Source organism: Desmodus rotundus, chromosome 2 (genome assembly GCF_022682495.2).
Source record: "Desmodus rotundus isolate HL8 chromosome 2, HLdesRot8A.1, whole genome shotgun sequence".
Lineage (NCBI taxonomy): Eukaryota > Metazoa > Chordata > Mammalia > Chiroptera > Phyllostomidae > Desmodus > Desmodus rotundus.
In genome coordinates this window covers 177342551-177370520 of record NC_071388.1, presented here as the reverse complement: position 1 = coordinate 177370520, position 27970 = coordinate 177342551, and the positions used below count along the sequence as shown (strand labels likewise).

Below are 27970 nucleotides of genomic sequence, written 5' to 3'. Positions count from 1 at the left end.
ACTGTCCTGAGTTCTAACACCATAGCTTAATTTGGCCTGTTTTAGAATCTTATGTAAAAGGAAGTACACGTATGTGCTCTTTTGTGTCTGGCATCTTGCATTCAACTTTGTGTTTGTGAGGTTCATATTGTTTTGTGTAGTGCAGGGTTTATTCACTCTTACTGTTCAATAGTATTCCATTGTGTGAGTATATTGCTGAGGAAGTATAAAAACAAAATTTCCCAACCTTGATTTTCTCCGGAATGTGATGCATATCACAGATAATCCATAGGAGTTGCAAAGATAGAAATCTCATCCTAACTTTACATGCTATTGTCGATGAGGTGACCGTGTGCATTAGCAAACTGCATTTATCCAGAGAAAAAACGAACATCTGGTATCTTCATGACAGGAGGTAGTTTTGCAACTTGGAGGCAGGCACTGATCCAAGTTAGGTTCCTGCCCTTCCAGAAACTGGGAGATAGGGGCGCTGTCTCCCCTGACGTTTACGTTTCAGAGAGATGGTTCTCAGATCTTTGAGAAAGACATTCCTGGGTCATACAGCTGACAAAAGGCCCAGGTTTTCAAAAGAACTTACATGCATTTCAAAGAATGAAGAAAATACTTGTAATTTTAAGTTTTCAGAAGTAAATGCTGTAAGAAAATGGAAGGGAAGGAAATCTCTTTTATTTTCAATAGAGAGAATTATACCTCTTAATTTAAAAGTTTTATTTGTCCTTAACACTATACCAGAAATTATTTATTCATTGACTGTTGAGGACGTTTGGGTAGCTTCCAGTTTGGAACTACCCCAGATGTTTGCTGCCGTCAGCATCCCTGCACTTGGCTTTGTACATACACATTTCTGTAGGCATGGACCCGAGAATGGAATCGGTGAGCGCAGGCCACGCGTGTGTTGCGCTTCGGTGAGCACTGCCAGACAGAGTTCCAGAGTCGCGCCCCAAGGGGCAGTCTCAGCCAGTCTTGGTTAATCTTCTCCCCTGTTTTTTTTTTTTTTTTTTTTTTTAGTAAAATAAGGGTTTTCAATTAAGGAGCTAGCTCTCATTCAGAAATTAAATTTAGAATGAACTAGTTGTCATAAGAATCATTTATCTGTCAATCATTGGTAAATACCGGATAAGCTGCGGACTTTAGTGAGTTATTGGACTATAGTTACACCGAAGTCAAAGGAAGTATTTGATTATTAACAGCAGTCTACCAAATTATTTTAGAATCTTAACATTGTCTACAGTTATCTCTTATTTCCTTTTATTCAAAGATAAAAATGTATTTTACTTTTGTCTTCTGATCATTGTTATTTGTAATAATTATTATTTAACTATGCAACCAAACATATTATGTTATGACAACTATGGTATATACTATGAAATAGCCAAAATAATTTGGATCACCTGTTTTTTCATAAAAATTTCAATGTACTAAAATGTATTAGAGCAAAGCAAATAACTGTAGTAAAAAATATGTAAGTACAGAAACAAAAATCTAACTGGGATATAACTTTGTGACAGAGACCAAACTGAAATATCTCTTCCTGAATTAAGGAGATATTAATTTTGGTCTGTTCATTTAATATATAATATAGAATATTTATTTAGAAGTAAATATGGAAAATAATTTTAAAATATTTATGGAATAAATAAGTCAAATTTTACCCCAAGAAATGTTATATTATTAAAAATAATCCACAGTGTAATAGATCAATATATCATGCATGGATTTTTTTCCAAAAGGCAGGTTTTATTAAAAATTAGTTGACAACAAAATACAGTTCTACTGGCATTTCTAAATTGTGCAGGTCTCAAATTAGTGCGCTCAGTTAATGAGGATCCTTGATTGTTGGGGAGTAATTGACCAGAAAGCTTATTGGCATAGTACAGATTTAGTCATTTATAAGTTTCCTTAAAGCATTTTCTTTCAACTATAATGCATTTCTATTTTTTTACTTTTCTTTCTGTTGACCCTAGGCTTCAAATTCTCAAGGATCATTTTACTTACTCTCTCTACGTTAATGTCTGTCGATCACTCTTTGAAAAGGATAAGCTACTTTTTTCCTTTTGTCTAACTGTAAATCTTCTGATACATGAGCATGAGGTCAGTACTGTTTTAATTTGTAGAGAAAAAACCCATAAGATTAATGTTAATTCATTAATTTACTGATTCGTATGTGGATATACGTAAAAAGAGGTGGAAATTGTTAAACAATGGTAACAATTATTACAGTTAAGGCAAGACAACACAACCAAACTGAATTTCAGTGGTGAAAAATTAAGCACAGAGTTAATTATGTAACTATTATTTAAACTTTTGTGTGTTCTAATTTAAAATAAATTTGTTTCTATTAGAATTTTATATAAATATGCATATACATTTACTAAATACATTGATATATTTATATCAAGTAATAGTATAAATGGTAATGTTCTTAAGAACTTGTGCAAGTTAGTGAAATCTAACCATTTGTGTTGAACATACCTTTCTTAAATTTTTGCTGTTTTAAATCCATTCATTTAAAATATCAGGAGTTGGGGGAGTGGAGGGATTGAGGGGAAAAAAGGAAAAGAAAAAGAACTCATGGACATGGACCACAGTGCAGTGATTTCAGAGCGGGGGGAGGATGGGTGGAAGTGGTACAGAGGGGATAAATGATGGCGGAAAAAATACAATGAAAATGAAAAATAAGATAAAATATAAGAAGCACTTTAAAATGGAAGACAGGTAGTGTGTAAATTCACTATTTTTTATACTTATGTGTTTGAGATCTATTGATTTCTTTGGTGATGTATTGGTTGAATTCTAAAGGAATGAAGGCTTTTTCTTGGATTTCTTGCAAACATTTCATAACAGTACCTGATTATATTTTAGGGAGAATATTTGAAGACATGGCAGAATGATTGCTTTCTGTCTTCCCACAGTTTTTGGAGCAAACAAAACTCTAAGCAATCAATTGGAAATCATGTATTTGAGTAGAATATATTCAGATTTTCATGTTTAGATTTGTAATTTGGAGGAAAATTATCAAAAAGTAGTTTTTTAAAATGAAACTTTTGAAAAATGATGATGATAGATACAATGGTTTCCTATTAATAAATACTGAGCTTTATCAGTAGCTATAGAATTTCATAGAAACCATACCCCAAACTTGAAAATCAACAGACATTTCTTTTAAAATGGTTGTAACTTTACTATGATGAACTTGTTTCTGACTCTTCATGCTACTTTGTTTTCAAGATTAATAAAGCTGAGTGGAGGTTTCTGCTCACCGGCGGCATTGGCCTGGATAATCCGCATGCCAACCCGTGTACATGGCTTCCTCAGAAGTCCTGGGATGAAATATGCCGACTAGACGATTTGCCTTCGTTTAAAACCGTTCGTAAGGAGTTTATGCACTTAAAGGATGGATGGAAAAAAGTGTATGATAGTTTGGTATGTTCTTAACTCTCTTGCTTTCCAAAGTTTTTAATGGAGAAAATGTTAAATAACAAACTCTTGTCTTTGAATACAAACAAGATTCAAGTAAGCTATAAACACCTGGTCAGATATTAAAAATCAAAGTTTAGATTTATATTATCCCCACCTTCTAAATCACTGGTTCTGTTTGGACTTCTCTTCAAATTCTTTGAAATATGCAGAGATGCAAAAAAGCTTCCTGATCCTTAAAAATATTCTTTTTGAATTTTCATGCCGGGTTTTTATGTTTTTACCAATGTATACTTTGGTAATCATAAGCAGAGGAGCTAAAATTTTACAAAACAGCTATTGTTTAGATTTTCTGAATGCAGGATATGAGCTAATAAATATTTTTGTCATTTGAGGAGAGGGAAAAGCTAGTATTTCTCAACTATTTTTATGAGACCCTATCTTGCTAGTTAGAGACTATTATAGTTAACATACATGCTGATACTCATGGTTCTCTTCTGGAATTCGTAGAAATTGATGTCTTCCTAATTTTTTAGCACAAGTGCTAGTGTTTTACCAATTCCCAGCTAACTTTTTCTATTCCTTTGTTTCTACTCTCTCGACATTTTGCTTTACTTGGGTTTAACGTGCACGAGCTCTGTTTGGGAAAGGTGGGAGGGGAGAAAGAGCCAAATGTGTGGGGAACATTTTTTATGTGAGCCCCTGTTTGTTGTATTATACACGACGGGAAGATTTTTGTCTAGGCACACACTCAAATATTTTGGACAGGTTTTTTTGGATCTTTCCTTGTTTGTAATACAAATATATTTCTTAGAGATAAATACGTTTTTGTAAGTCCTACACTCTAATTTGAAATAGAAATTTGTTCACTATACTGAAGCATGGAGATTTCTCATCTGAGATACTGCATAGCCTTCCCTAAAGTTTCATAGGTACAAATGTCCCACTTTTTCTCAAGGTTACTTGTCCTGGGATCTTGAGTCTTCTCTTCCTGTATATTTGTAATAGCTCTCTTTTTGAGCTTCTTTACTTGCACATTCTCAAATATTTCTTTATTAAAAGGGTACAAAACTTGTTCAAAATGAGAAATAACAGTAAATTTTAGTAAAATACCTTTCCTTGTAATAAAATTTTATTTTAATCAATAGATGATGCAAGTAGCTGGTCGGTTCTTTTAGATGCCTTTGGAGAAATATGGGAATAAAGCTTCATGTGCACATTAATTTTTTTCATAAGGATCATTTTATTTATTGATTACTATCACATTGAGAGATTAACCTGCTTGCAGTTCATGTCCTGGTTTTAATGCCTTTGTGGTGTTTTAAATTTTATTTTCATAACTTTGCCTTAACCTAATAAAACTTACACTAGCATTCCTGATTTCATTTAGTAATTATGTTTTCTCTAAAAATTGGATTATAAGTCAAAATACTGTTGTTGTTGTTGTTTTTAGAAATAATCTCCAAAATAACATTAAATTATCTCCACTGTAATTTTAGGAACCACATCATGAGCCTTTTCCTGATGTTTGGAAAGATAAAATAAATGACTTTCAAAGGATGCTTATCATTCGTTGCCTGAGGCCGGACAAGGTAAATGTGGACTTTGAAAGCAGCTCCTGTATTTCAGCTCCTCCTCTCTCCGCCAAAGGGTGGGTGGAGCAGTCTGGCGAACAACCCCACTTCTTTTTAATACAGCCACTCTTCCAAAAGTTTGTATATTTATTAAAAGCACACTAAATTCTGATAATATTTTATGAGTCTTCCTAAAGTATGCTTCCCCAATTTCTCACAGCCTACTTCTTTTACATGCTGTAATCTCATTTTTTTATTCTTACTATTTCAATAAAATTAGTCAGTGATGTTAACATCAAGCGAATATACTGGAATTTCTGGTTCTTCAAATGCTATCCTTATATATAGTTCTTTGTTAGCCTTTGGAAAGTTAATAGAATATTATTTTTAAGACATCATTGCTGATTGCAAAGTAAAATATCAATAATTTTAGCTTTACTTTCTTCAAATAATAAATTATGTAACCAACATACCAGCTGACCTGTCATGTCAGCAAATTTGAGTACTCATCGACATCCTCACTTGTATTATACTTGATTAAAAAGCACTATTCATGTCCTGACTGGTGTCCCAGTGGATTGAGTGCCGGCCTGTGAACTAAAGGGTCACCAGTTTGATTCCCATTCAGGGCACATGCCTGGGTTGCAGGCCACATCCCCAGTTAGGGGCATGGGAGAGGCAACCACATATTGATGTTTCTCTCCCTCTCTTTCTTTCTCCCTTCCTCTCTCTAAAAATAAATAAATAAAATCTTAAAAAAAAAAAAAAAAAAGAACTATTCACTTAAGTATAATGGCTCATGTCCACAGAGAAAAAATATAGACATTAGGTATGTTGGGGAAAAATTGAAAAAGTATTCTAATTATCTACAGTTTCTACTCAAGTAAGAGTAACATATAATTATTTAAAAACTGACTGTATTCATAATTTAAGTTGCTAAGGAATGTAAGACAACATTTCCATCCTAACCAAAACAACAAAAAAGAAAAAGCAGAACTTAGATCGTGAAAGCAATATATTTTTAATTGTTTTATACACGTCAGTGATAATACGACATGGAGGCATTCTTTCCTCTGTAAGCCAGAGTCTGTCCACGACAACATGTAATTCTTGCTGGACTTGGCAGATGTTCTTATAACCAGGACCAAAGTATCATTAGGCAAAGTGCCTAGGGACCACGGTACTTTTAGGGGTCTGTGAAGATGTTTTAATTTCTTTTATGATCAGAAAATATGACCCAATCTATATTATATTTGTAATTTACCCAAACAATTGTAAAATATCATTTTTAATTTTTTTTAATGAAGGAACGGGCCCACAACGTGCCTAGGGCCCATTAAAGTCATAATGCTGCCCTGCTCTTAGGTGCGGGAAGCAATTATAGTTGTTTAAGAATTATTATTGAACCGATGATGGAGGATGAAACATCCCCTTGGTAGCCTTTTTAAAAAATGAATCTCCACTGAAACTTTAAGGTTAAGCCTAAGAAGTTTTCGCTTCAAGTATTAATAAGGAAGAATATGAAATGCTTCAAATCTTGCCTAATATGGCTTCCGCCTTTAAAACCTTTTATTAGAATTTTCCAAGGTTTTTACGTTGTTTCCTAAGCTACATAAAGACACACTGAAATGACCCTGCATATGCTGTGGTCTTCTTGCCTCAATATTTGAAAAACAAAGAACCCTTTGTTCATTAAAACTGATTATTGAACCACTTCCTAATTGCAGCAGTTTCATCTATAAAAGTGTTTTCCTCAGTTTTATGATTTAAAAATTTGACATTGTAATCTGAAAATACATTGAGCTACCAAATAGATCAACTATTACTTTTCATATCCTCTTTTTAAAGTGCTTTTGAGGGAGGTGGAGAGTTAGATATTCAAGCTGAGGAGGTTTTGTTTGTATGTTTTTGTATTTAAATCAACTGAGATTAAACTTATGGTTTCATCCTTCTCTGAGCTGCTCTATACTTTAGGACCCCATCTCGTAACTTTTCCCTCTACATCTCCTCCAGGAATTTCCTTGGATGGCTGGGTGAGTGGGTAGACATGAATGCTTCTCAGCAATATTTTCAGTTCTCTCCTTCTGTGCACACTCGAGGTGGGGGGATTGGTCCGACACCTTGCTGTGGTCAATAAAATGTGAGCATTTAGCTGCCAGTGTGAGATTTCCCAGGGCACTTACCTGCTGTCAAAATTGTGGAATCCTGTGTTGATATTTAAACCATAAACAAGCTGGATTGCTGAGTTAGTTACCTGCATACCCAGGTGAACTGGCAGGGGCAAACCACAAGCTCTTGTTGTGTTAAGCCACTAAGATCTGGAAATCGTTTGCTACTACGACATAACTCAGTTTATCCTAAGTCACGGGTGGCAAACACAAGGCCTACAGGCCGAATCCGGCCTCCCATCCTGTTTTTCTGGCTGGCACCTTGTTTCTACCTGGCGGCAGCACCAAGCTCCTTGCCCCTAGTTAAGGAGTGGTTACATTTATACAGTCCCAAAATTACATTCGGCCCTTTGAAGGCAACTTCGAGGCTGATGTGGCCCCCTGTGAAAATGAGTGTGGCACCCTCATTAAGTGATACATTATTTACTATCACATCTGTAATCCTTAGTATAAAAATACTTATTAGTATGCTCCTCCATTATCAAACCTTTCAATCTTACTGTTACCAGATATTCTAATTTCTAGTGATGAGCTGTTAATTTTGTAATCTATATATTTTAAAATATATATGACAATTATGCTTTTAAAAGAGTAGTTTTCCAAATTAAAATGGTATTTATGTAGCAGGGAAAGTAACAGTGCTACATGGAACTAATATTTGGACTACAGCTATATAGATTTTATTTCTTTGTAATATCTAACTCATGAGATCCTATAACATCCACCTGGAAAATCAGCAATTGCTTCAATTCTGGCTTAAAATATACTTTATTTGTCAACACAATTTTTTTTTTATCTCCTTTCCTCAAAACCAACTCCACCTAGGTAAGAAGCCGCCAGGGCCAGATCTCCACTGCTCTTGCTTGGGAAGATGTAAAAGGTCCTGACTAGATCACCTGTGGGAAAATGAGATGGCTTGCGCTTTCCTTAAAATGTAATAGCCCATGGTGTTTTATTTAGCAAAGAAGAACATCAAATGAATAAATACCGAAGTGTAGAATGTTTGGGGTCCATTTACAAAATGAAGAGCTTCTGGCCACAGTTCTCTCCTGAACTGTAAACAAGAAGCAAATTAATCAGCTTTCAATAAGAAAGTTGTCAAATATAAGTTAGTATGTTTCGCTGACCTCAGATAAATCTTGTAGGAGCTTGCAATATGTAGAAAAACATAAACGGGGGAACACAAACTTCTTTCCTGCCTTTTGGAAGATGGCTTCCTAGATTAGTCTGTAATTTCTGTTCCTGACAGGTTTCATTTTACAGCGGCAGTGCTGGCAAAATCAGATTGCAGAAGCAAAGCCGAGCTATCGCCTTGCAAATTAAATTGCTAACACAGCCTCATTTACCTTTGTAGTGACAGTTCCGTCTGGGGAGCAAGCAAGCCTTGTTCAGTTTTAACGTTAAAAAAGAAACACTGCCTTTTGTCTCTGTTCACCTCTGTCCACGGCTAACGGGAGAATGGCTTCACACCAGCCTTGTCTGGACGCTGATGACGTCCGGACCCACTCACAAAAGAGGGGCCGCTTACAGTGCGGACTTGCTAAAAGTTAAACCACGCATTTAATAGCCAGATGCTTTCATTTTGTTTGTAAAACTATAATTCAGTAAAGAAGTCAGCCTTGGGAGGAAAGAGGTTATGAAAACAATGTTTTCTTTTCTTTTGTTAGTTTTTGTTGTTTTTAATCTAGTGAGAAAAGAGCAATAATAGGAAAAGAATAATAAAGGGAAGGGGAAGGACAAGGCCTGGGGCAGACAGGATATTTTTAGTTTCCTGCAATAAGCTTGACATCCGTGCCCATTCAAAATATCTGACACATGAAATAATCTAGCAATGCAACTTTAAGGTGAACGTATTATTCTGTAATTTTTGTTTAGGATTTCTGTAGTTAAAATTCCACGCTCACAAAAGAAGTCACCTTGAGTTATTTATCCATCCACTGGTTCAGTAGACACTTAACGTGCACAAACAACGTAAGTGTTATCTATTAGGTAGGTTCTTGATTTCACGGTACTTAATTTATTGTTTCTCCTCCATACATTTTCCATATTTGAATTAATCTAGAGAAAGACTGGGAAGGGGTTACAAACTTTCCCTGTCAGCTAGCTCCTCACCCTCACACCCTCAGCGCACGCATGCGCACACCCACACCCACACCCACACACCAGCATGGACAGTTTTAAGGCATTGTCACCTGTCAATGATCTTTACTTATAGACCTGTGTGAAGAGATGTTCCTGAAAATACATAATTAAGCTTTGTAAATAGTCGTAACCTTTTCCAGAGGAGCCCATCTTTTTCGAAACACTTGGCATCTGCAAATTGTCCCTGCAGTTTGCTCCAAGGCCCCCAGTGGATTTGCGGGTGGAATTGCCGGCCTAATTTAGCGTGTCGTGTGTCGACGTAACTCCTTCCTCGGTAGAGCAGGTGTCCAGCGAGAGTGGTTCTGGGGTCTTCAAAAGTTCTTTGTGTTCTTGTCACTCCACTTCTCCTCTCTCTGGGTTGTGTTTACGTGATCTGGTAAGCTAGACACAGGGATACTACGTGTTTGTTAAATGTCCTGTTGTTGTTTGTTTGGGTCACATCTGAGTCCTGATTGGCTGGTGCTGTCGCCCAGACGTGAGGACGTTAGACCCTTCCTCAGAGAGAAGGAGGGATGTAGCTAAAGCTGTGCCTCAGCCGCACTGATGAACGCAGTTCCACTCCTGCCTCAGTGCCTGCGAGGGGCCCTCTAGCCGTGAAGTTCTGCCCCTTCTCTAACACGCTTCCCGAAAATGTGCAGGCCTGCTATCAGAAATACTATGCAGTACAGTTTTGCCTGTTTGTCAGGGGTATGGGTTTCTTTCACAGTGATTTGTTTTTGTAAAAACATTTTTTTCAGATACACCAGTTCTTTCTTGATGGTATATAGTATTATATGAATCACACTAAAATTTCTTGGACTTTTGGAACAGAATGATTTAAAACTTAAGAGCTAAGGTTTCTTATATTCTTTTATCCACTGTGTGTTGAGTACTCATTAAAAGGAAGAAACATGCCTTCAAATTCTGGTGTCCACCACCCACCTTTTTACTTAAATATTTATCATTTGTTTCTCTCTACAAGGCATTAATATACAGTGATGCCTGTAACTCTCCACCAACATTAGGGAATACCTAAGCAAGTATAGCTAGAGTCCTTTGTTTTAAAACACCCTTGAATCTGAACTTTTTAAAGTTTTAGGCGGATTTTCAATATTGTTTTAAATACATTCTTGTTCTTTCTAGGTTATTCCAATGCTGCAGGAATTTATAACCAACAAATTGGGCCGTATATTCATTGAGCCGCCCCCCTTTGACCTGTCCAAGGCCTTTGCAGATAGTAACTGCTGTGCACCCCTGATTTTCGTGCTCTCCCCTGGAGCGGATCCCATGGCTGCCCTTCTAAAATTCGCTGGGGACCAGGTACCTTAAAATAGGTTGAGTTATCTGTGTGTGTGTAAGTATGTGTACACACTATATACATGCGCTTCCTTATACTTGAAATGCTAAGTGGTGAGGTAACGGTAAACGTTTATCACTTGGCCCCTGGAAGACTTGGGGGTCCACAGGTTGATCGAGTCCCAAGAAACTGATACTTAAATGGCCTCACTGATATTAAAAATAGCTTCTTGTCTAAATTATAAAACCAGTTAAGGGGGTGTTGAAAATCCAGGAAGAGCAGCGGTGGGTGGGACGAGAGTGGAAGTGGTGGAGACGGCTGGCAATACCCATTTGGTGTGAGACTCACCCTCCGGAAATCAACACAACTTTTCCAGCCCTCTGAGGCCCACCAGTTCCTCTCCACTTCGCTTCCCACATTTTACGTTGTGACTATTCTCTGGCCCCTGTGTGGGACTTCTCGATGCACTGTCTTTGCTTGCCAACTTCACTTTTTCCAGAAACGGTAGCATCCTGCTCTCTTTGTTTTCTGCCGCTCTGCCTGCTAGTGTGCGTGAGTCGTGGGCACCCCGACAGAGCTCAGGACCTCACTCTTCCACTGCTGGCATCTTCTGAAGAGCATTCAAGTGGTTGCCAACCTAGAGGGAAGGAGCTCAGGGAGCCATGGACATGGTGCCCAGCAGCTACAGACAAGTCAGGATGTAGTAGAAATGAATTCCAAGCAAACATCCCCACAAAATCCCTTAAAGTAACTTTTAAATGGGAATTAGGGGTTAATGGTTTTCTTTTTCCGAATTTTATGCCAAATTAGTTAAAATATTCGAAGACTTGGACAAGTTCATCCATCTATTCATAGTTTTATTTGTGGCTCTGGATTTTAGGGTTTGCTGCATGACAGACAGCCAAACCCTCTCATCGCCTCCTCATGCTAAAAGTCTTCGCAATTTCTTTTTCTGTCCCTTATCTCAATGATCAAAGACCCTGCAGAAATAGATTTTCATCTATTACCACAGCTGTTTTCTACATGAGTTGACTGCTTTTTTATCTAAGTGGTTATAGGATTCTTAATCAGTAAGAGTTTTTTTAGGGCTGCATATATTCAGATCTTTGAAGGATGCTACCTAATTAAACCTCAATATGTCTAATGTTAACATTTCCTGTAATAATAATATTGATTCTTTCACATCTTTATTACTTTTGTACACAGGGCTATGGGGGATCAAAACTTAGCTCTTTATCTCTTGGACAAGGCCAAGGGCCCATAGCTATGAAGATGTTAGAAAAGGCTGTCAAGGAAGGAACATGGGTTGTTCTTCAGAATTGTCACCTTGCCACCTCTTGGATGCCGACCCTTGAGAAAGTTTGTGAGGTAAAAATACAACTTTATTTGTATTAAATTTTATTTCCTAGATATAATTAGTGATGTACAAACGATCTAAGTAATTCCATTTCTGTCCTCTAATTTGGTGGCTTGCAGGTAAGTAACATCTCTGGGTTAGAGGGGATGGACCGGCTTTGGGAACTGATGCACTGGGGAAGAGCACACAGCCAGACCTGGATCCCTCTTAATAAGGGCAAGGGCTCCTCCAGAGGAGCAGCCTTGAAGATGACTGTCAACAACAGGGTAGAAGAAAGCAATTTACTTTTTTATAGCAGTGGACCAAAAACAACAAAGGAGGCCCTTCAGTGTGAAATTCATGTGGCACTCTAAAACATTTCGAGGTATAACTTTTCTCTAATTCACTTCTCACCCACTTGGCTAGTGATCCTGCCACGGAGGATCAGTCCCAAACCAAAGGCCACTCCTTCCACCCTCCGTGCACTGGGTCACGGTACTGCCCTCTTTCTTTAAGCAGAAATTCGAGAAGAAACACCTTTAGTTCAACTGAGTAAACAGAGCACCTGATACTTGATTTCAGTAAACATAGAGAAAATGTGTCCTCTGTAATTACCCGTGACTCTAACTCAGAGTACCACAAGCTACTAAATAACCGAGGTAATGATATAGCTTGCACTATCCAGGTGCTCAGATGAAGCTGTAAGGGGCAGGTTGTATTTTTCTTTATGCTACTTGTCACTGTTTTGTCTGTGTCTCCCACAGAATGGGAGCACTGTGAGGACAGAACTTTGTTCTCTTCTCTGCGTTGTCTCCAGCACCTTGAGCAGTGCCTGGCCCGTAGCAGGCAATCAATAAATATTTACTGAGTCAGTAAATGAATATTGCTTCGCTGCTTAAAACCCTTCGACGTATTCCCATTTCAGGCAAGACAAAGTTCAAGCCTGCATCGTGGCTTTCAACACCTTCCTCCTCCCACCGAGACCTTCGCCCACCTGTCAGGCTTCCTCTTGGCCTCTTTCCACCTTGACTTCCATGCTCTATCCATTTGAATGTCTTTCCTTTTCAACCTATAACACACTTGCTCAAGAATGTAAGCCATTGTGATAGAGGTTATTTCTATCTGAAAAACTATTCTTTTTATTATTCGCCTTACCAACATGCATTCTTCCTTCAGACCTTGTATTACAGATTTTATATTAGTGCCTGTTTCCCTGTGGTTCCACTGTCTCTTGGCCATGCTTATGACCTGTTGAATTGGACCATATATTCCCATCAGCGAGTCCTCTAGGAGAGCAAAGAGGTTTCTAATGGATGGTGAACTTGACTCAGAGTCCCATGAGTCATGTTGCTTAAGTCACTGGGCTTAGGGCATAGGAGAAAAAAATGGTGCACTCACCACTTACCAAAGAACCTAGGTACATGTGCATCCTTCCTAATCCACTCCTACCCTGTTACCACATGGATGCTCAAAGACTTTTTACTGATAGATACTTGCAATTTTAAAAACATAGATCCCACTGAGTGGACAATTGGGGGAGATAGCAGTAGGGAGTGGGACTGAACAGGAAGAAAGGGAAGGGCCCCTGAGAGTTGTCCCTAGTCTATGCAGCCTTCAGCACAGTGCTGAGTGTTCCATTACCCTCTTTGGTGCAGGCCTGACCAGCCCCCTAAACAAATAAAGCTCCTCGTGATACATTTCATGTTTCAAGATATACCAGTTCTTCTCACCGTTTGAAATGATCTTTTTTTATTCCTGCTTAGTTTAATATTGACATGTATAGTGTGTTGCTTATTTTCACAACATGGCTACAGCACAAAAACAAACAAACAAGCAAACAAAAAGATTATTCTTAATCCAGCTCTGGGGCAGAGAAAAATTTCTGTAAATATTTCAGCAATGTCAATAAAGATGCAGGGTTTTTTTGGAATGTCTTGGTCTTTATTCTGGCCAGTTCTGAATTATGTAACATGTGTGTAAACTTTATAGTGATATGATTTAATTGTATCAAGTATATTGTTTCCAGGGCAGAGTCAGATTTTGCCTTAAATTGCAGCCGTGAGCTCTGTTTCGTAAAAATGCTTCCTCCCACTTCCAGCCCATCCTAGACCCATGCGATCTGGAGAGTTCATTGATTTTATTTGTGCTTTTGTATCTGATTTCTTTTCCTGCAGGAGTTAAGCCCGGAATCAACACATCCAGATTTCCGAATTTGGCTGACAAGTTACCCGTCTCCAAACTTCCCTGTGTCTGTACTGCAGAATGGAGTGAAAATGACCAATGAAGCACCGAAAGGTTTACGGGCTAATATCATCCGATCGTACCTCATGGATCCAATCTCTGACCCCGAGTTCTTTGGCAGCTGCAAAAAGCCTGTTAGTAATGGCCGAGTCTTGTTACCTCAGCCCTGTAAAGCAATTCAAGTGGCCCCTGGTGGGCTCGGGTGTGTGTGCTGAGTAAAACTACAAATTAAATAGGCCTCCTGCACTGCAGAGCAGTTGGTTTTGATTACTGATTATTGACTGTGCTGGAGTCAATTTTATTAATATTTTATTTTAATTTTACTACCAGCCTCATTCCTGCTCAGCTGAGATCTTGGGGGCTGTCATTAATAATGTAGCTTTCTATTTAGAAAGTCAGCTGTAAGCCATTCCCAGTACAAATCTGCAAGGTTGGAGAATCTTGTTTCAGGATATTAACTGAGCCCTGTGCTATTTGGAGCCATATCTTTAAATTAAAATATAAAAATATTTCCTCCATATAACCATAATGAGAGCCAAAATGATTTTACCCCTTGATTGATGGGACTCATAAGGGTCTTTTTTAGCATCACCAGGCAAGCAGGGAAACCACCCACTGCTTTCGTGATTAGAATTCTGTGTGTGAGTGTCTGTGACCTAAAATTGTTTCACAGTGTTTTGCCATAATTAAAAATGGAAGAGTTTCTTCTTAAGAGAGGTTATGAACCTTGGTAAGTTTTTGCCATTTAAAAGCTCACATGCTTGAAGCCGGAATGTGTTTTAAGTGCGCATCAAAGGAAAACATTTAAAAAAAAAAAGTACTTTCATTAAACAAAAGTCTTAGGTACTAAAAAAAAAAGCACCTATCTTTAAAACTAAGTCAAACCTTATTCTAAGCTTTTGAGGCCAGCTGTATGACTAATTTTTGCATTGATTAGGCCCAGAAAGAGCAGGTTACTCCCAGGTAGGTGGTGAGGGCATTTCTGCGTGTTATAGCTGGACAGAAGCCCTTTTGAAAAATTTTACTCCCTTTTTTCTAGATCCAAAGGTGTCGGCAATGGCAGTGCCACATATGGCAAGGCCGGGCTTTTGTGAACCGCAGTCCAAACCAGAACTCAAATCTCCCCAAATGCCAAAGCAGCACATCACAAGTGTTCGGGTTTAATTTTTTATTGGGGAATATTTTTAAACTTACAGAAAAGTTAAACGTTGCCCAGAGACCATCCCCATGCCCCGTGCCCATACTCACCTCCTGTTACTACATACCACGTGCAGGTGAGTTAGATGTGTCCTGGCCCTTTATTCCTGAATAAACACTTGCATGTACATTTGCCAAGAAGAGAGGTGTTATCCCAGTACAGTTATTAGTTTGGTAAATTCAACGAGGACACACTGTGTACCTAATCTACCGTTTGTGTCCCAGGCTTGTCGGCCGACTCACGCAGGCCTCGGCCCTGCTCACTGCTGCAGGACCGGTCTAGGGTCAGTGCCCGTGTGCTTCCTCTCTCTCTGCCTGCTTTAATCTGAAAGGTTTCCTCAGCCTTTCTTTGTCTTTGATGAGATGGACATTTCTGGAGAATTCATCTCCCCACCCTTTTATGAAAATAAATGCATATTTGGGGCTTGCGTAATACTTCGTAATGTTTAGACTCATGTTGTGTGTTCTTAGCCAGAAACAACACTGTGTCCTCAGGGTCTCACATTGCGGTATTCACCACATGCCTATTTGTGCCTCATCGATGAGGCTAATTGGAATTGTCTGGACACCATGTTGTCCTGTTTCTTCACTGTGTAATACCTGAGTGGCCCTTGAAACTAAGCGTCAGTTTGTAGGGAGCCATTCTGGGGCCATGCAGCTATCCCGTTTCTCAGCAAAACACACCCCTGAGCCAGGAGCCGTTGCTGATTGTCCCCCGGTCTGATTATTTCCTGGAGTGGTTCTGGCTCTGGCACTCACGCCACGTGTGACACTAGGGACTCCACCGTCAGCCGCAGGCCTCCCCTCTCCCCCATTTATTTACCTAGTATTGATGTGGGCTCATGGCTTCCTTGGGGTTGTTGTCCCTCAATGGTTTACAGTTCATTACTATTTTTAAGCCTTTTGCTTAGATTGTTCTAGATTTGGTCAGTGAGCGCTCTTCCAAATTGTCTCCTCCGTACTTGTTATGGGTCCCATCATTTTACGAAGTCTGTTATTATTATTACCCTCTTACTTTCTGGCAGAAAATGCTCCTGGCTCATCAGTACCACTGGCCTGAAACCAGCCCTTTCTCTGAAGAGTCCTGGTTCCTTTTTAGAGAAAACTGGTATTAGAGACCAAAATCTGGATGCTGGAAGAGAGCTCATTACTAACTGCGTTGTTTTTGGTTCTTGGCTCTTTCAGTGGAGAGAACTTGCAAATGTATACATGTACTATACCCATGTACATATGCACAAATATATACACACATCTACATGCATACAAATGATGAGTACATGCACACATGCACACTCACATGCATGTTTTAGAAGTAATGTGTTCTTAGCACTACCTGCGATTTCAGTCCGTGTCCTCAGGGTTTTCTCTTGCTTTTCCTCATTCTAGGTTTGTGCCTCCCTTCTTCTGCAGTGGGAAACCTGGCTCCCACAGCATCAATGCATTTACTGATCTGCTCAGGAAAATAGCTAAAACAGTGCCAGAACTGGCACAGTGGGCTTAACTTTGCTTTTGCCTACCTCTCTGGTCAAGTTTGTTACTTTACTCTTGTCTTCCACTCTCCCTTTCGACTTTATTCCACAAGGAAAACTTTCCTCTGTCCTTGGATAACACTTTGGACAGCCTGATGGCTTCTCTGGTTATTGTCAGGTAATAAAATGGCCTATAGTCACTTTAACTTGCAAAACCACCCTTGATTCAGATGACAGGAAGTATAATGTATTAATCAGTACCTGAACATTTATTTAAAATGTAGGCATCAACCCTCCAGTACCTCACCTCGAGCCTGTAGTCAGCGAGCTTCGTGCTGCTGGGGGGAGAAGATGGAGTGGGCATCTTTCTCTTTGTGACCCTTCCTGCAGGTGACGGCTGCCCATTTCAAAGTATGTGCAGGGGTGAGGCTGGAGGGACACAAGCGCCTGCTCTGGGCGGCTATTGCTGGGAAGTCTCTGGACTTGGCACTTGTACGTAGGGTTTAAAGCTGACCTCTTCCCCTGTGAGTTCTTCCATGGGTGCTCCTTTGGGGGCCTGCGGGACCCTTCTGACTGCCACCCCATCACCCTTGGCAGCACCTCTCTTCAACCAGCTGCTCCTCGTTCCTCTCAGCTTTTGGTTCTCCAGCATTTCCTTAATACAGGCTCCAGTTCCTGGGGTTTTCTCATCCCAGAACACAAGTCCTTGTGACCAGGAAACCTTTAAAGCGACCTCTGGCCGGCATTCCTAGGCTGGCTCCGCATCTGCTCCTTGTGACTCACACAGAAGTGGCCCGCGTTGGAGGTGGGGGCTGACTTCCCTCTCCCAGTCTGCTACCCTGTGTCCATAGACTGCCCTCATCTTTCAGGCCTGAGGCTTGAGCTTTCCCACCCCACCCCAGCTGCAGGGAACAGGCAGGAGCTCTCTGAGAGGCATAGCAATTCCTCTCGCCAGTTTGGACTAAGAAGAGAGACTCCCACTTCCTTCTCCCTTGGGGGTGGAGGCAAGCTTCTCCCAGCCCAGCTGCTGCTCTCTCCAGGGAAATCTCTTTCCAAATCCTCCCTCGAGCTCTGTTTGGGCCATTTTGCACTCGCCTCTTGGAAGGTGCAAATGATCAGTATAGTGCATCATACCTTCTGGTTTCTGAATTAACTGAGTGTAGGCCTTTTTATTATGTGAGAGCAACCGGAAAAGTCATGGGCCTGCCCAAAGTTTCAGTCCAAAGTCCTTTTCCGTAGAGCTGCGTAATTGGTTTGCACTATCTCCTTTGAAACTCCTCTGTGAAGGTCTGGGACCGCATATTGGAATTGGTTCTTCTTGCCTTGTGATGCCTCCGTTGGAACCTCCCAAACCCTGGAAGCTAACATGAAATTAGGCTTGCTCTAGAACCCCAGTGTACATAGCTTTGTGTGCCAGCCCCACATGCGTACAGTGGACGTATTTTTGCCTAAAAAGCCTGTAGAAACATACTTGATTCTGTTTTAATTGTACTTTGGGATGGATATATTTATAAGTAAAAGAAAAAAGGAATTGTTTTCATCTTAAGATATGGCTAGTATAAAGCAATATTGGGGAAAATGAATGATGTGGCACCATTTTTTCTTATTACAGGAGGAATTCAAGAAGTTACTTTATGGCCTCTGTTTCTTCCATGCTTTGGTACAAGAGAGACGGAAATTTGGGCCCCTGGGGTGGAATATTCCTTATGAGTTCAACGAGACTGACCTGAGAATCAGCGTACAGCAACTCCACATGTTCCTGAACCAGTATGAGGTATCAGAGAAATCACAGCAAGGGCATTACCTGTTTTGCTTTTTATCACGTTGTAAGTGTTTGTACAGTAAGCAGGGACTTCTGATTAATTCCTACTCTTATAAAATGAACAGCAAGATAGTTCCCAGCAGCTTATTAAGTAGTACTTTATTATAACAGGATATTATTATAAGTGCTGTAGGAGGTCGTTAGGATGTCAGTGTGTCTATTAGGAACCTATATTTTATTATTTACTTTAGCACATACACACCTATGGGGATCTGAAAAGTGATCGTAATGTTCTTATTCTGAAAAAGATTTGAGAATATCGTAAATTAACCAGGATCCAAAATGAAAAAAAAAAAAAAAAGCAGACTGATTTTCTTCTGTTCTGGAGCGTGACTTTATTTTTAGAGAAATGTCATCGTTCCCCAGAAGAGCATCCTTGGGACTGAAAGGATAAAGAGAAGGTTTTCAGGTAGATAATATGAAGAAGCGACAATAAAAAGGCTTTTAGAAAGTGCAAATGATGTCTGCAAATAGCAAATAATTATGTAGTACATCTGAAACTAATATAATGTTATATATTAAATGTACCTCAATTCTTTAAAAAAATGCAAACAGATGAAAAGGAAGTGATTTGGAGCATTCTTGTATGCCATGCAACTGATTTGGGAGTTTATTCTGTTGGTATTGGTGTGCTTTTAGGAGAATATTTGCATTTTAGAAAGATCTCTCTAGCCACCAAGTGGAGAATAGATTGGAGGACTTAGGTGACAGGACAGCTTTAGGTGATGGGAATTGAGTTAGTACCCGCCCCCCAAAGAATACATGTGGCAGTTCTGATCCATGGTGCCTCAGAATAGAACCTTGTTTGGGAATGGGGTTGATGCAGATGTAATTGGTTAAGTTGGATTAACTCGCACTAGACTAGAGCGAGTCCTCACAGCACAGAACTGGTCCCACTAGAAGAGGGCAGTTTGGACACACAGAGTGAAGACAGCCTTGAAAGATGAGCAGAGACTGACGTTAAGCTGCCACAAGCCAGGGAACGCCTGGGGCCACCAGAAGCTGGAAGAGGCAAGGAAGGAGCCTCCTGGAAGTGGTGGAGGCAGTGTGGCCCTGCCAACACCTTGATTTCCAATTGCCAGCCTGGAGAACTGTTAGTCAATAAATGTCTGTTGTTTTAAGCCACCTATGAGCAGCCCTAGGAAACTAATACTGAAGAACATCATGATAACCCAGGCAAGAGATGATAACAGTTGAAACCAAAGCAAAATGAGGAATGATTATCCCATGGAGTTGTTTCCCTTCCCGGTTTTCCATTCGCTGACAGCATCAGAGTAATATAACTACTACCCACCCAAACTCTATACTTCTGCTCAGAAGGAAACCTCATTTTGTCAAATCATGAGCCACTCGACTACGTGGTGACTTTGTTTCCTTTTGTTTCCCCAGTACCTAAAACAGGACATATAGTAAATGGCTCAGTTAGTGTCTGTTTGCTAAATACACCATGCTGAGTGAAAAGATCCTTAAGCTCTCCAAGACAAGAACGTCAACACAAATATCCATAGAAATTAGGCATAGTACTCTCAGCATTTTAAATGAATAAGATGGAAGAAATATTCAATGAATGATGATAGGATAATTGGTAGAATAACTGGTTGTTTGCTTTTAGGAAAAATTAAGTTAGATTATTCATACTTCAATCCAACAATTCTTGTTGGATTCAAAAATTAAATAGGAAAAAATTAAACTGTAAAAGAAAAAAACTCTAGCAGATATATATAACCTACTTGGCAGGTGCTGTTTGTGTGTGTGTGTGTATGTGTGTGTGTCAGTACTGGTGGTGGGTGTGTAAGCATTTATGTTTAGGATAAAAGAAATTGCAATGTGAAAAGTTGAGCATTTTCATGCATAAACATTTAAAAATTCTGTATACAAGAGACTGTAATAAAAAAGAAAACTAACATGAAAAATATTTCCATGCATTGATAAAGAAAAGTCAATTTGTAAAACAGCTTATACAAATAAAATAAAACCATTAAAACTTTAATTGAAAAATGAATAGTTCACAGAAGAACAAATGTTATTAAACATATGAAAAAACTATGAGCCTCCCCAGTTTTCTAGCAATGCAAATTAACACAACATTAATTATCTTTGGGTTATCAAACTGATTTTTACAATTGCTACAGCCTGTCAAAAAAGCAGTTTGGTGTTGTTAATCAATTGCTTTTTATAAGCTCCTTTCCTTTGATGTAGTAAGTTCCTTTTCAGAAATCTAGTCTACCGGATCATTAGAAATGTATATTTAATGAAAAATAATTTAAAACCGTAGAAAATTAAGAGCAACTGAAATGTTCAGTATTAGAAGCTAGTTCTTAAAAATAGTATTTTCAGAGTATTTCATAAAATGGTAAAAGATTTTCATGAGTTTTGGTGAAAAGTTATGTGCAAAATTGCATATACAGGGGGATTCCAATGGTCAAAATATATGTGGATATAAAAAGGCGATGCAGAAAATCAGCACTGATTATCTCTGAGTTACACAGGGTTTGTTCTGAACGTCACTCAGCGGTGAAAGGTTTTCAAGGATGAGCTTGCGGTCTATTTCATCTTATGTCTGGCACATAGAGGGGGGTCCATTCACGTTGATTGGGTAGTGAGTTCGCAGCCTAATAGAGGAGATCTCTTCTCTGCATTGACAGAATGGGGATGACAAGCCCCAAAAGGAGAGAAAGACTTTGGGGAAAATGGGAACAATTAGCAGGGAAGTATATAAAGGGAAATTGTGTGAAGGCCAAGTTTTGGCAAGATGTTTTAACTTAATCATACGAACAGACAAGAAACACAATTTTGTATCTTGCATCACTGATAAGTCTTAACTAGTTGAGCGACTTGAGCTCTCGACTTTAGGAGCTGCCGTATGACGCCCTGCGGTACATGACCGGCGAGTGCAACTACGGAGGCAGGGTGACGGACGACTGGGACCGGCGCACGCTGCGCAGCATCCTAAACAAATTCTTCAACCCAGAATTAGTTGAAAATCCAGGCTATACGTTTGACTCCAGTGGCATCTATTTTGCGCCCCCTTCCGGTGATGTAAGTACACCTTTCTAGAAAACGCAAAGCAGTAAAATAGGAGATTCCTCTGATATTGAAAATGGTGGTTTTTCCAGAGGCCTTGTTTTTTCTTCAACATTGTGTGTGCTTCCTTCAGGCTTGTAGGGACAAAGCAAACCCCGTGCATGGAGGGAGTCGGTGGTTTCCTACTGGCTGTGGTGTGAGGAGTAGCAGAAAAGTTTCTAACCTAAGAATAGCTGTCTTATGAATTCAGTCCTTTGGGTAAAAGGCCATTGTCCCCAATTAAAATGGAAATACACATGAGAGGGGTAAAAATACTAGTAAGAGCAATGGTTAATATGTATATCACGCTTCATCATTTACAAAGCAGTACAATTATCTCACTAGAGCAGGGGTGTCCAATCCGCGGCCCACGGACGGCATGCAGCCCGGGATGGCTATGAATATGGCCCAACACAAAATTGTAAATTTACTTAAAGCATTACTTAGTTTTATTACTAAGTGTTATCCTAGGTTTTGTTACTTAAATGTGTACATTTACTGTATTAGTGATCACAAACATGGAACCTGCTCAACAAATTCTAAAAGATTATTGAAAGGGATGCTTCGTAATTAGGGTTATTGTGTGAGGGCTTTTTTGCTTGTCTGTGGTGGCGGGTATCATGAAAATTATGCACGGACCTTTTTTTTGCTCATCAGTTTTCATTAGTGTTTGTGTGTTTAGTGGGTGGCCCAAGACAACTCTTCTTCCTCCAGCGTGGCCCAGAGATGCCAAAGGTTGGGCACCCCTGCTCTAGAGCATGAAATTAACATTGGTATTATTATTCTATCCCTATTACAAATGAGAAGACAAATTCACTAATATTGATGACCTCGCCCAACGCTGCACAGGTAGAAAGTGCCAGAGTCACAGAACCACCTACCACACAAGGCCAAGGTCCCCATCTGCTGTTTTTCCCCAGTCCTGTCTAGTGGAGGATGTGGTGCTGCCTTCAGATTACTGCACAACAGACTTCCAGGACAGCTAAATTTGTTCTCACTTTTCCCCCAGAAGTCAAAAAGGGCACATATTGAAAGTTAAACATATGGCCACATCCAACACAGGCATATACCATATCCTCCCAATCCTGACCCAATCATCCACCAGGATTAATGCTAGCTGAGGACAGATATCGATGGGGTGATGAGAAAAACCGGTCACAGAGCCTAAGTCACTGACTGGGTGCAGCAAGTCAACATGGGAGTCATGGGTACCAAGATCTCCAGCGATGAGTTGTCAAATGACCCAAAACATGACCCATATTGAAAAACCATCAAGGACCAACCCAGTCATCATATATGCCCATGAGTGTTTGCATATGATTATATGAGCATCAAGAAAGGTAAGAAATTGTGATAAAGTCCTCGTAAATAAAATATGAAGTGAGAGTGCGCCTGCATAAAATGAAATACAGCATTAATAATGGTTACCTACTAGGATAATAATTTTCAGATAATATTTGCTTTTCATAATTATTTAGATTTATCACAATAAGAGTAAACAAAAAAAACCAGAGTAGAGCCAAAAAATATTTTTATTGCAATAAATTAAGAATAGTCATCAACACTGCCCTGGCTGCCGTGGCTCAGTGGATTGAGCACCAGTTTATGGACCAAAAGGTTGTTGGTTCAGTCCCCAGTCAGGGCACACATGGATGTTTCCCTCTCTTCCTCCCTTGCTTTCTCTCTAAAGGTCAATAAATAAAATCTTAAAAAAAAAAAAAAAAAAGAATAGTCATCAACAAAAGACAGCACAGAAAGATTTCTCTGGAAGAAATTTCTAAATGAAGTAGCCAGGACATTCCTCTCTCTGTTTTAGAATTCATTCCAATTGAATGGTACATTTTCTTTTTCTCGATAAATATGTTCATATCTTTTCATTTTTAAACCTTGGCCCAAGACGAAAGAAAATGAAAGCATTCAGTGTCTGTTCTTACAGGCTTAGCCACTCAATAACTTGAGTATTGAAAAATCATCTCTTTTCAGTGAGAAAGTTCTACAGGATAATTGATTCCTAACCTCCTGACTCCCTGTTATTCATCTTTGCAGCACAAAAGCTACATCGAATACACAAAGACTCTGCCGCTGATCCCAGCACCAGAAATCTTTGGAATGAATGCCAATGCAGATATCACCAAAGATCAGTCGGAAACTCAACTGCTATTTGATAACATTCTTCTCACACAGGTGTGTGATCTGAGGCCAGAGAGGATGCTCCCCAGCAACACATGGGAACATAGTAGAGGCCCATGTGTATACACTTCTATCTGTTAAGGTGGATAACCATTTTGAGGAAAATAAAAAATATATATATGTACATACTTTAAATATGGATTTAAGCAAAGTACATGAACGTATGGGGTGTTTTTCATCAACCCGTTGTTTTGGAAAGAATCTTTGAGTATCATTCTGCTGCTAGGAGGTCTTGGGGTGACATTCTTTGAGTACCCCTTAGTATTCTCTGATAGCATTGTGCTGCTAGGATTCCACATTGCCTTTCTTGCATAAACCATGCCCCAAAACCTGACATATTATGGCCTTTTTAAATTCCTCCAAAGTGGAAGAAGAATTGTAAAGGTAATTTAGAAGCAGTTTGATGCTGGAATTCATTTAGAATTTTGCCTGTTTTATTTTCTAGTCTCTTACTAATTCACCAGCAACTTTTAAAATGACTTATCTTATCAAATATTCCAGAATGGTTAATCTAATTTACACAGAAACACTATCTTTCACATCAGTATTTTATCAGGTTATATAGCAGTTAAAGAATACAGTTGTGCCCTGGCTGGCGTAGCTCAGTGGATTGAGCGCAGGCTGCGAACCAAATGGTTGCCAATTCGATTCCCGGTCAGGACACATGCCTGGGTTGCCGGCCAGGTCCCCAGTGGAGGGTATGCCAGAGGCAACCACACATTGATATTTCTCTCTCACTCTTTCTCCCTTCCTTCCCCTCTCTCTAAAAAAATAAATAAATAAAATCTTAAAAAATATAACCCTATTAAGAGAAAAGAATACAGTTGCAATTGTAAGTACAAAATGCGGGAATAAAAGCTTAGAAAAATACAGTAACTCTTAGTACATATGCAGCTCTGCTGGGGAGAGCATAAAGGTGAGGGCATGTCAGAGAGTTAACTTCCAAGGTGTCAGAACTCAGTGTGCCCAGGAGTCCCTGCATTTGAATGACAAATATTTGATCTTATCTGTTAAGATCTTCTCTTGTATTGTTCTCCCTTTAAACGTGCTCAGTTGTTTGCTTTTTTTTCATTTTTGAAAGCAAATTAGTCCAAATGGCAAGAGTTCTCTTAGTAATTGAATGAAATTTGAATAAGTCAAGCTAATTATTTCACAAACTGAAGTGCATCTGATCTTTTCATTTCTGTGGAACCTTGGCATAGTAATGATAACAGTTAATAGCATCTAGTGCTTACCGTATGCTAGCACTTTCTCAGTGCCTGTGTGTGCTTACGCAATCCTGGAGGTAGGAGCTAATTATTCTCATTTTACGGGTGTAAAACTGAGACACAGAAAGATTAAGTAGCTTCCCCAATGTCAGCTAGTACAATATCAAGCCAGGACTGAAAGCCAAGTAGTTTGACTCAAACTAGTTTGGCTCTAGAATCTGCGTTCTGAACCACTCTGCTATACTCTCTAGATTCTAAAAATGGGGTAAGACTTAGATGACATAACCAGAGATGCTGGGAAAAAAAAAAAAAGGAAAAGCTAAAAGAACCAAATTAGGAGGATAAAATTGAGGAACTCCTAGTTCTGATCTACTGTAAGATGACATTTTCTAATAAGGCAAAAAGGACAAAGACCAGTTTTATGTTCGTTTCACATAGTAGTAGCACTAAAGTCAGTCACTGCCTGAGCATAGATCTTAGGAACGTTGGACGCAGGCAGTGCACCGTAGTCTGGCAACAGGACATTGATGGTGTCTCTCGGCTTCATTTCAACTCGCTGGGAAGGGCCACATCACAGAACACATAAAACAGTGGGTTCGTTCCAACAGAAAATGACTCAGAACCAAGCGAATAAGTTTAAATACACATGGCGTATCTTCTCAGTACATAATTAAACAAGCTCTTTCAATATCTTCAAACTCCGATTGGCAAGTACAGTTATCGGAATGGGTAGGCAGGAGCAGCTCAGTGATTTCGCATTGGCTTTATTGCATTTCAGAGGTAAAGACCAGAACTGCAGAGTCTGGAGAGCAGGTTAACAGTGACGACACTTTCACATTGTGTATTTCACAAACATATCTTTTAAAATGAGAGGGAAAATGTTGGCATTGAGAATGTTGCTTTTCCAGAGCTCTTTTCTTCATGCTTAACTGCCAGACTCTCTTTTGAACAGGAATTGTCTCAGTGTAAAATAACGTAACCAGAAATGAAAAGGTTAAATTCTGTGATGTTTCCTTTTGGTTTAATAGAAGGAAAATAACCCTCAGAAGATTTCAAACATTTGTGAAAATTCTAAGGTGATAAGAAAAAATTAAGTGAAACACTCACAAATAAATAACACCCTCGTGTTCTTCATTCTCCATATCAGTTGGGTGTTGCTTTCAAAACACATCGACCCAATTATGGGATTCTGGCGTGCAGAAAATAGGTAAAGGGAAATGTTTGCGTTACTAATATATTTTTCTTACATTTTGAAGGGCTATAAGCCTGGTGTTTGTTTTGGGGTTTTCTTAGGTTTTTTGTTCCTGTTGTGTGTGTGTTGTTTGTTTGTTTTTGGTGGAGGTACAGCTCTTGTTGGAAAATAGGAATGTTTTAATGAGTTTATAGCACCTTGTATGCACAGCAAAATACAAACATAAACCAGCATATGATTATTTAAATGCAATAGAAATAGATATTTCACTCATTTGGGCCAAATATTTATTCTCTTATTTCTTCTCTAATTTGTTTTATATATTTAATTGTAAACCTGGCACTCGAGATTATAATAAAGGATTAACATATCCTAATATTGGCATATTCCTTTTTTACTAACATTTAATTAATACTTACCAACACTTATTTTTTTTTTAATTGTGCAACTTCATGGGATTTTATAGTGGCATGTGCTAGGTAGCATTAAAAATCTCACTAGGAAGTTAAGTAAAAGTCAGTATTTATAGAATAGATCTGGTGTAAAAACCAGGAAATATTAAATCTGAAATAATACTAAACATCATTTCTTAGGACTGGAAATATATGACATATCCCTTTATATTTTAATAGTGCTTGTTCCTTTCAATACACACACATACACACACATTCATTTATTTTGAGGATTTAAAGGGTTTTCCCAGAAAATACAGATTCATTTACACAGTGCCACTACAAACATAAAAAACAAAAATTGAAATGAAATTCCTCTTCCTTGTTTCCCATGTGAATCGCTGAAGTCTGTCTTTTCTCCATAACTCTTGAATTGCTTAGAAGAGATGAGCTTATTTTCTTTGCCCTCCTGGTTCAAGGAGAAAACTATATCTCTGCTTTTGGCAACCAGTAGGCACCAGAGTTATTAGCAAATATATTGTGCGGCAAGTTTTCCTAAAGCAGGGTCAGATCCTCCTCCTGGGTTCCAATGCCCATCATCACTTGGCCAAACTCCCCCACCCCCCACACCGTAAATGCTTTTCCTCCCTCTGTGCACAGCATCCACTCCTCCCCCACCCACCCAGGTGGCTCAGTATGTAGCTCATTTGCTTCCTCCGGCTCCACTTTTGCCTCTACACACTGTACGTGTTTTTCCTCCTCCTCGCTTGCAGCTGTTTTCTCCTGAAACTCCACGCCCACTCCTGCTGCCATCACTTCAGTAAATCTTGTGTGAAGAAGAATCAGAGATAAAATAAAATTTTTTATCTCTGAGTTTTCCTATCCAGCTATTCTTACAACTTGAGGAGGACTTCTGATGTATAATTTGGATTCTTTCAGTCTCGCTCAGCAGATCCTGGTGCAAAGTCATCTGATGAAGTACTAAATGAGGTCGCTGGTGACATTTTGGGGAAACTCCCAAGCAACTTTGATATTGAGGCTGCAATGAGGAGATACCCCACAACTTACACGCAGAGCATGAACACGGTGCTTGTCCAGGAGATGGGGCGCTTCAATAAGTTGCTGCAGACCATGAGAGAGTCGTGCTTGAACATTCAGAAGGCAATCAAGGTAAGGGAAGAGACACCAGAGAGAAATCATGGGAATGTATGCACTCAGCGTATGTTTATTTATTGGCCACAGAGTCTGTGCGAGCCGTGTTCTTCGTTCTGGGGACAGAAAAA

At 39.2% G+C, this 27970-nt stretch overlaps 1 protein-coding gene across 6 annotated transcripts in view; it reads left to right on the top strand.

Moving 5' to 3' along the window:
• Positions 1 to 27970, top strand: part of DNAH7 (dynein axonemal heavy chain 7) — a 222195-nt gene that overhangs the window by 177602 nt on the left and 16623 nt on the right. For all 6 annotated transcript variants that reach the window (XM_045198088.3, XM_045198089.2, XM_053918888.2 and 3 more), the window contains 10 exons: positions 1965 to 2091; positions 3229 to 3423; positions 4917 to 5009; positions 10424 to 10600; positions 11784 to 11945; positions 14088 to 14288; positions 18433 to 18594; positions 21496 to 21681; positions 23752 to 23889; positions 27627 to 27857. In XM_045198088.3, the coding sequence (XP_045054023.2) occupies positions 1965 to 2091; positions 3229 to 3423; positions 4917 to 5009; positions 10424 to 10600; positions 11784 to 11945; positions 14088 to 14288; positions 18433 to 18594; positions 21496 to 21681; positions 23752 to 23889; positions 27627 to 27857 (1672 nt within the window). The remainder of the gene's footprint in view (positions 1 to 1964; positions 2092 to 3228; positions 3424 to 4916; positions 5010 to 10423; positions 10601 to 11783; positions 11946 to 14087; positions 14289 to 18432; positions 18595 to 21495; positions 21682 to 23751; positions 23890 to 27626; positions 27858 to 27970) is intronic.